This window comes from Solenopsis invicta, chromosome 3, assembly GCF_016802725.1.
Source record: "Solenopsis invicta isolate M01_SB chromosome 3, UNIL_Sinv_3.0, whole genome shotgun sequence".
Classification (NCBI taxonomy): domain Eukaryota; kingdom Metazoa; phylum Arthropoda; class Insecta; order Hymenoptera; family Formicidae; genus Solenopsis; species Solenopsis invicta.
In genome coordinates this window covers 7,421,103-7,431,545 of record NC_052666.1, presented here as the reverse complement: position 1 = coordinate 7,431,545, position 10,443 = coordinate 7,421,103, and the positions used below count along the sequence as shown (strand labels likewise).

At 30.1% G+C, this 10,443-nt stretch overlaps 1 protein-coding gene across 1 annotated transcript in view; it reads left to right on the top strand.

Annotated features, from left to right (window-relative positions):
- Positions 1 to 1,940: 1,940 nt before the first annotated feature.
- Positions 1,941 to 10,443, top strand: part of LOC113005576 (fatty acid synthase-like) — a 64,527-nt gene continuing 56,024 nt past the window's right edge. The window contains exons 1-2 of the mRNA XM_039447500.1: positions 1,941 to 2,143; positions 2,247 to 2,434. Coding sequence (XP_039303434.1) covers positions 2,272 to 2,434 — 163 coding nt within the window. The 5' untranslated portion in view covers positions 1,941 to 2,143; positions 2,247 to 2,271. The remainder of the gene's footprint in view (positions 2,144 to 2,246; positions 2,435 to 10,443) is intronic.

Here is a 10,443-nt window from a genome sequence, read left to right as displayed (position 1 = left end):
TCTATTCATCTGACAAATAAAAAAGATTGGTTCCAAGATTTTGATGAAGAAAATGGGCATTCTGTGGCAGTCGCAAGTGGACAGACACTTAATTCACAAGGCAAAGGAAATGTATTAATATCAACTAAAAATGGTGAAAAGAAGATTTCAAATGTCGTCTACGTTCCAGATTTAAAAACTAATTTTTTATCTGTAAATAAGATGGTAAATTATGGTCATGTTGTAGTCTTTAATTCAACAGGGTGTTAAGTCTACGATGCTGAAAATTGTTCGATAAAAGGTAAGATTGTTGTTACAGCATCTTATCACAACGGTTTATATCGCTTAGATATTTCTTAGATTGCGAATCTTGCTAAGTACACAGATAGCGAAGAGATTTGGCACAAGAGGCTTGGACATCTAAACAAAATTAGTACCAATTTACTAAAGAAAAATTTTGGAACAAGAATAAATTTTGATGACGAAAGGAGTGAGCAATGTGTCGTTTGTTTGAAAGGCAGGCAGACGAGAAAACTTTTCAAAAATATTAATGCAAAAGAGCAAGTAATTTATTACAAATAATTTACTTGGATTTATGTGGCCCTATGCCAGAATATTCGTGGAGCGGAAAAAGATATATTCTGAATTGTATAGACGATTTTTCCCGAAAGATTCACGTTTATTTCTTAGTTTCAAAAACTAAAACCAAGAAATAATTCCCGAGATTTTTTTGAAAAAAATGTTTTTTAAAATGTTACACAAATATTGTTTTGTTCATTGAAAATATGTGGTGTAATAATATTTATGTAAATATTTTGGAAAAATTTATAACATTGCAATGTTGCTGGGATGTTTTAATGCAATATTTCAAAAAGCGGACATCTTAATGTTGCTGCACTCTTCTAACAATGTTGCAGCAATGTTTTGCAATCAAAATGCAATATTACAATGTTTCAATGCAAAGTTCCTGCATTCTCTCTGTGCTGTCTGGAGTAGCTTGTATGTATGAAATGAGACCAGCCGGGACTTCAGAAAACTCTAACAAACAACATTAACTGTGTGTTATTCCAGTCAAAAACCTAACAAAAAAGTTTAATAGGTAAACAGCTGTAGTAGCTGTACGTGTATAAATTTCGCTTAGCTCATGCAGACGATGGCAAACAGAGCAGTGATTGCGTCCAATAGTAATTGATAGGTCTTTTTGCAGATGGCAAAATAATCCAAAAACAAAGACAGATCTATGCGTTGGACAAAAAGCGATAGCTAGGGGTTCTAATCTTGAAATTATGCGATTAATGTTCGTATACGAAAATGGAAAAATAACCAATAGGAGAATATCATTAAATAATTCCATTGGTTATTCTGCCATTTCCGTATACATGTACAACAATTAATTGCATATTTTCAAGAATAGGGCCCCTCGAAAAATAATTTACAGTGCCGACGTCGAGGAAGTTCTTTGGTTACTGTAGCATTTTCTTAAAGTGTCAACATTTACTTTTAAAATAAATTTTGTTTAACGCCGTACGTTTTTCCTTTACCGAGTTAATGTTATTTTTGGCACTTTAACCTCATTTTTCTCAAAAATCTGACGTGACAGAACAATTTGCTTTCCAGATGCGTGTTTAGCGCGCAAAAATACATGAGAAATGAAATCTTTTATTCAAACAATAGAAACCACGTCGGCCTAAGAAATGTTGGTTGTGGTGTGACTATACAAAGATTATCTCGGTAAAAGAAAAACGTATAGAGTTAAAAAAAATCTATTTTAAAGGTAAAAGTTGACACTTTAAGATGGCATAAGCGGAAGTAAAAAAAAAATTTACTTTGCTAGCAAAAAAATCACGAATATGTCAAAAAACGTCGATTTTCATACCTTTAACCTCACTCTTCTTAAAAACCTGACGTAATAAAACAATTTGCTTGGCGAATTCGTGTTCAGCGCGCAACAATACATGGAAAATGATAAAGTTTATTCAAACAACAGAAGAGAAGTTAAAAAACGGAAATGTGATCAAGCAGTTTTCATATTAGCCCTCATTTTAATAATCATTTGAACTTGATATATAAAAGCAGCTCGTCGTTGAGGAAATCAGTGTCACTTTTCATTTGTAATTTGAATGCTATCATAGTGATATTATACAGATAGTGATATTAAAACCAGGTGCAATATAAAAATATAAAACAATATAAAAATATAAAACAATACAAAAATATAAAACAGTATGAAGATATAAGTACATAAAATAAGCATAACATTGTTCTAGATTATCTACATAAATAATTAAAATCATGGATGACAAAAAAGTATGGAATGGTACTGATTCCGGCGAGGAGGTCGTTATTTCTGGTATTGCTGGTAGATTTCCAAATTCAGATAATATGCATCAGTTACGAGAAAATTTATTTAACAAAGTGGATCTTGTTAGAGAAGACCATGGTCGATGGAATATAGGTAAATAATTTGGATGTAATTATATACAATAGTTTGAAGTAGTGAAGATATTGGAATGTATTAGTATAGTGTTCTCTGTTTCGAAACGTGCCCTTTCTGATTGTACTGCGGTTCAGTCGTTGGCTTGCTTTAAGTTATTATACGCCCCGAAAGTTAATGCAAGCATAGCCACAGCCGAGACAAATACGTAGTAAGAATAAAGCCATAGTAATTCGAATAGATAAAGAATATTTCTTCCCTTCACCTTTTATTAAAGCTTCTCTCAGGGCCTTTCTAACAGAAATATTTATGTCTGTTAAAATATATCACTTCTGAAATTGTATAAAATACGTACATAATTCAATTTATTTTTGCATTTATTTTATCTGGACTCTTTCTTAATGTTTATATCCATTTGTTTTTATGTATCAAACACAAGTTTACCTTGTGGAGAAACTAATTCTAAATTAATGTATCAAATTATAACAGATTAATTTTATTAAGAAAGCATTCTTCGGTTGCAGCTAGATCTTAGTGCCTATATTTATTCGTGTGATTTTTACATACTTCTTTGAATTCAACCAGAATGTGCGCCGAATTTTTTCCGGTCATAAAACACTAATAAATATAAGCACAAAGATCTAGCTGCGACCAAAGAAGGCTTTCTTACTAACATTATGTTGTTACACTATCGGTCCAAAACATACTTGTAAGCTTAATTTTAATATCGAATTACTTTTACACTTTTTCTAGTATCTATAATTAAAAAAATAAAGTAATTAGTAAATAATTAAAAAAATAAAGATTAATTTTAATTAAAGATTTACGTTTTCAAATATTGTAAACTGCATTTGTGTGCGATTTTTATTTCACGCTGTACAACTTGGCAAAGTTTTTATAAAGGTGGACATTTGTCGGATTTTTTTTACGAATTTTGTAAAGCTTCACGGCGTAAAATAAAAATTCCACAAAAATACGGTTTACAGAAATCAAAAGCGTGAATCTTTATTTTTTATTTTTTTTTGTTGAGCTTTGTACGATTTTTATTTACTGAATTATTCAACATTGAAGGCCATTTTTGCTTCAATGTTGCCTAACTCAGTGAAAACAAATTGTTCAACGTTAATTACAGGTAAAGGTCCACGCTTTCAAATGTTGTAAACCGCATTTGTGTGCAATTTTTATTTTGCGTCGTGGAGCTTTGCAAAATTTCTAAAACATTTTGAGATTTGACGCATCCCCATTTGAATCCGCGTAACTTCGTAAACAATCTGTAAATTGTTTAATGACTTATCAATCTCAAAACTAAAGATTTCGAGCTTCAAATGGCTTTTCTTAAATTCTTTTTATATTTTTGGCAAAGTTACATTCTCTTAAATTACGCCTATTTTTCGGAGTCAGAATAAGTGGTCTCTTAATTTTGCTGTCGAGTGTATAAAAGGTACTTGAGCCGAATAAAGTCCAGTACTAAATAAAACCTACTTTTAAATTTATCATTTAAAAATGGGCTTGATGTTTAAAATATAAGCTTAAAAGATATATCATAGAAAGTAGATAAAGAGAGAGTAGGAAATTAATACCGGTAACAACACGTTTATTTAGCGCAACAAAAGCTTGTAATAAAGTGGAAAAATCAACCGTTTTTATAAAAAATTTATTGTGAATTTAATAAATTATTTTATGATTTATTACAACATATAATATTGTTCAATTTTCTGACTATAGAAAGAAACAGATATACAATATATTGATTTTTTTGGAATGAGTGTACTTTCTTATAAATAATGTATTATTAAATAAGGCCTATTTATATATTTATTATTATAGCTATTGCCATTTGTCTATTATGTATGTGGCTTGCAACAGAGAATAACGATTTTCAATACGCTAACATTCCATAAGTTAAAATTGCATTAAAATAGCCAGAATTTCTTAAATTTAAAATATTAATTATAGACAAAATTAAAAATAATTGTGATGTTTTACAATAGATTTAAATTTTTTTTGTATTTGTTATTAATAATCGTTTTAACAGTGAGTTGAAAAATAATGTTTAATTCCTTTGTTATTTTTAAGGTTATTCAGTTTAGGTACTTCACGTCCGATTATTATGAAACTAGTCTCATTTGACGCGTTTTCACTCAAAACGAACGAATCTGGCTATAAAAAGTGTCGCTCTGCCCCGCGAACCGTGATATCAATCGTTAAAGTTGGCGATTGTGCAGGTTAGGATACATGTCATTGGCGTATTGTAACGAACTGAGCATGCGCTGTGATAGAAATGTGTATGAAATTTGAAATGTTTTTTTATTAATAATTACATCACTCCCACGTTTACTATACTTGATTACGCAATGTATATTTTATCCACTCCCCCCTGTTAATTATAAAATATATTATAAAAATGTTTAATAAAGTGTCAACACTGTATTAGATTAAAGAATTTATTAGTTTTCGTGCAATGTAGATTTTTTATTAAGGCATTAAAACAATTTATTTTATAAAATATATTGTTTTAAAGCCTTAATTGAAAAATTTACATTGCACAAAAACTAATAAATTCTTTAACTCAACACAGTGTTCTGGCAAATACATTCAAGTGTAGTAGATGTAGCAGTGATTAACATTTCAAATTTCGTGCACATTTCTATCACAGCACATGCACAGTTTGTTACAATACGCCGAGATGACATGTATCCTAATCTGCACTATCGCCAACTTTAACGCTTGATATCTCGGTTCGCGGGCAGAGCGACACTTTTTTCTGCCAGATTCGTTTGTTTCGAGTAAAAACGCGTCGAATGAGACTAGTTTCATAATAATCGGACGTGAAGTACCTAAACTGAATAATTACCATTTTTAATTTATTTTTAATTCTGGCCTTATTAAAAGCACAAGAATTTAATAAGGCCCCATGTCAGAGTTTAAAAAAAAATTTTTTTTTTATTAAAAATGTTTTATATACATGATAATTTTGTTTTGACGAGTGATTGAAATAAACATTTTATTTTTATTTAGTTTATTTCAATATCTTTGTAAATAAAATTTATAAAAAATAAAATATGTTAGGTGGGCTGTATTTGGCTCAGGTACCTTTTATATATACTAGAACAACACGAGCGTGCGCTACACGCGCGCAATTTACTTAATTTCATGTTTACATATAACTAAATACAAATAATAAAAATTACAAAACGTAACTAAACATTTATGATTAAGAATCACAAAGTTCACGATAACAAATAACAAATTATCTTCTTGATGACAGATTACAAATAAATAAAAATAGAATATGATTTGATTTATTATTAAACGTCTATAAAATTATCATTAATAAATAAAATACATTAATATCACATTCTTGTAATTGATATGTATAACATTTTTGTCTTTCATATAACAAATTCTATAAAAAATTTAAAATATAAACACGTTATAATTATTTATTTTAAAATTATTTAATATACAACAACGTTTGTAGTTAGCACGTGAAACAATTGTATTTTTGTATTAAAAAAAATATTATACACGAGTCATCAACAAAACCAAGACATCAGTCTAAGCACACGAGATGATCATAAATTAATAACATTTGAATCGATCAAGTTCTACATACTCTCAAACGATACCTTGGAAAAAGCTGTATGATAAAACTGTCATTACTTTTTCTATCCGTGTTCTACGGGTGGAGTAATGAAAATTTTAATCCTCTGAAATTTGATTTTCTGAGGTGCACTGGTATCACAGAAGTATCAGTGGGGATCACACAGTGGTCATTAAAAAAATTTCAAACTTGTGTTCAATTGTATTCTTAATTTCTTTCGTCCGTTATGTAAAAGTATTTACATTCTTAGCCGTCTTTAAATCCTTTCCACTTTCTAGTTTTTTTCTATTTATACGCTCACAATACTTTCTTCTTCTTTATTACAATATTTCACACATTTCTTAGGTTCACATTATTTATATTTAACCTGAAGTAGAATGAAAATCATATGTTAACTGAACATGGACTAAAAAAAAAAAACGTCAGCGAGACATAAATTAAAAATCATACGTCACCCCGACGTAAATAGAAAATCATACGTCAACCGGATATGGATTGAAAAAATACGTCAACCGGACATAGATTGAATAAGCCATAACAGCACTGCCGTGACGGCACTGCCGTGACGGCACTGTCATGACGGCATTGCCATGACGGCATTCCATATTATTCTATTCAAAAGTCTTTAACTTTCAAACATCTTCAATTTTTTCTTCTTTTCATTTTATTTTTATTCTACAATCCCTCGATCCTTCCTTTTACCTTCCTACCTTTTTACACTATTTTATTCTACTCCTTTTCTTTATATTCAATACGCATATTTAAATATCTTTAATAAAATAGATACTATTTCATTGCCATGACAGCATTTCCATGATAGCATTGCCATGAAGGCATTGCCATGGCGACATTGCCATGGCGGCATTGCCATGGCGGCATTGCCATGGCGGCATTGCCATGGCGGCATTGCCATGGCGGCATTGCATGACGGCATTGCCATTACGGCAATGCCATGACAGCATTACTATATTTTAACCGGACATACATAGAACATCATACGTCAACCAGACATGAATTGAAAATCACACGTCAACCGGACATAGATTGAAAAAAATACGTGAACCCAACATAGACCGAAAAAAATGCAACAACTGAACATAGAGAAATATGTTTAAAGACTTTTTTTAGCCTTTTTATTTTATTTTTTACTTTTTATCTTTTCAGTTCCATTTCCATTCTATACTCCTTCGATCATTCCTTCCTTTTTTCTTTCCTTCCATACATTATTCTATTCAAAAACTTCATACTCTAACATTCATACTCCAACATCTAAAATTTTTTCTCCTTTTCATTTTATTTTCATTCTACAATCCCTCGATCCTTCCTTCTACTTTCCTTCCTTTTTATACTATTTTAATTTACTCCTTTTCTTTTTATTCAGTACACATATTTAAATATCTTTAATAAAATAGAAAATAAATAAATTTCCAATTTTATAAATTCAACATTTTTATCCCTTAATTTTCTGAACTTATTGAGTTAGAATTTAACCAATATTCAATAGCATTCTTGATTTTATTCACTTTTGATTTAAAAACCTTTCTTTCTCCAGTACCTTCAATTCCTTTCTCCTTTCAATTATATTTTCATTATATACTCTTGCAATACTTCCTTCTTCCTTTCTACCTTCCTTTTTACACTTCTTTATTTTATTTTTTTTCTTCTTTTATTTTCATCTCATATCTTTTAGAATCATTAATAAAAGAAATAATATTCTATTAAAAATTTTTTTTTTTATAATATATAATATATAAAAATATCATGTAATATTCAACTATTATTAAAAAAAACACCTTTAAACTCGTATTCAATTGAATTTTTAATTTCATTCATTTTTAATTTAAAAAATCTTTACCTTCTCCAACCTTCAATTCCTTTCTCCTTTCAATTTTACTTCAATTATACACTTCATCAATCTTTCCTCTTTCCTGACTTTCTTTTTATATTATTCTGTTCCTCTTCTATACTTTATAATCAGTTCACATTTTGAAAAATATTTACTAAAAGAGATAAAATTTTATCAGAGAAAAATTTTAAAAATTTATAAATATTTGCTAAATTTGATAATATTCTATTAGAAAAATTTTTATTTTTTTAACACAAAATATCAAATATCACATGATATTTACCTATTGTTTCTTTATTTAAAAATCTTCAAATCATTACCTTCTCCAACTTCTTAAATTCCTTTCTCCTTTCTGTATTAGTGCCATTTCAAAACTCTTTTTTCTTCTCTCATTAATTTATTCTTATACTTTTTCTAATCCAACCTCACAATAATAATGTTTATACACAAAAGAACATTTTAACAACAATAATGTAATAAATGTTAAACGAAATCGCTATCTGAAAATAAAGTACAACACAAAGTGTCAATTTTTTTAAAGATAATTTTCACAACCATAAATAAAAACGTTTAATAAAACTTATCTAAAACAATCATGAAATCCTCCAAAGGAAAAGAAAACTCTTTAGACGCAAGAAACAAAACCAACACAATAAATAAATTTGTAATAATTAATTTGATAATATAATAATATTACACTATTAACCTCTTTATGACTACTAACCTCTTCATGCATGTAACAGTTATTATGTCTATAACTGGCAACACAATCTCCGCTATGACAGCCGTTCACGAAGTTAGCACAGCGATAGTACCAATCAGCACTTTGAAAAGCGATAACAATAAATTCGAGAATTCGAGAATCGATGCAATACATTTTTTCAGAAAGGATATTTATATGTACACACACACACACACACACACACACACGCGCGCGCGCGCGCGCACGCACACACGCACGCACGCAGGCACACACAAGATGTAAATTTGACCGTGCAAACTTTACGTGGTATATCTCGGATAACGCTAATACCGGCATTATCGTAACTTTTAAACCTCACAACTCGAAAAGTACTTAACGAAAATAAATTTTTTTGTAGTGTTTTGACAAGGTTTCGAGATAAGTTATAAGAATATGCAATAAAAAATAGGTAGTTTTATTGAAAAAATTGAAAGTGACTTTCACATTACTTTCAAACAGCTATTCAAGGTCCAATTAAGAATACCATTTTATGATCCCCTTAAAACTATACAACTTTTGTTTAAAACATTTTCTTGTCAAACGCAAGGAAACGGAAATATTTGGTGTGAGAGATTAAAATAGTACACTCTGTGTGTATACAATATATGTTACTGTAAAAACCCGAACTACGGTAAATCCTAAAATTTTCCAGTAAAACCTAAGATTTACCAACTCTTAATAGTAAAAGTCCGAACAGTTCTATGATCATCGTTGATTTCGAACTTTTACCACCATTCACTTGGTAAATCTTAGGATTTACCTCAAAGGCACGGTAAATGTTGAAAAAGACATGTCATAACGTGTTTGGCGCATCGTCTTGTACTCGTGGGCAGTCTGTAAGCGTTATGTTTGTAAGAAGATAATTTTATTTGTGTTATTTTTTACTATTCTAGAAGTATTTTAAATATATTTTAAAATGACTAGGTACTAAAAATTAATAAATAAAAATACCAAATGAAGATAATTTAAAATAGGTAAGAATTTGAGTGATTAGTAATATAAATGATTAATAATTACTCTCATATGATACATAAAAATATGTAAGGTTTTGACTGATAGTTAATTGAAGTAAATGATTAAGAAGTACTCATTGTTTTATTCCCAAAACCAATATTTACCAGCCGTCAGTGGTAAAACCCGGCATGTACTAAATTTTAATAATAAAACCCGTAAAAATCGTCCCTTTTTTATAAATCCTTACATTTACCAACTCATGTCGGTAAATCCTAAAATTTACCAAATGAATGGTGGTACAAGTTCGAAATAAACGATGATCACAGAACTGTTCAGGACTGAACAAGACTTTTACCATTAAGAGTTGGTAAATCTTAAGTTTTACTGGAAAATCTAGAGGCGCGGTCGCGACTTGCGCCTATGTAGGAGAAGCGAGTCGCAGACCGACCCTCTTTTACGCGAGTCAACGAGTTCCATGCATACAAGATTATCAGATCTCAGTAACGGCTGAACCGATCAAGTTCTGAGTAGACTCAAACGATAGCTTGGCCCCGACTTGTATAATAAAAGTGTTTTTATTTTTTTTCTCCGTGCCCTACGAGCGGTGATATCACGACGCAAAGTCCAAATTTGAATTTTTACATTTAAGAAACGTCATCGTCGCCAAGATTTTCTTGTCCAGTACATATTTTCGACACAGAAAGGCGTTCGCTGTTATATTATATTAGCTATATTCAATCAATCATGTCATGCACCTTCATTTAAGCTGAATAGTAGTTGTCACCTAACGCAACTGACTATTGCGTCACGGCGATTCCGGTGGAGCGAACAATCTTTTAATCCGTTTTCGGCCCGGTTAAGAATAATCAGTACAAAATTACCGT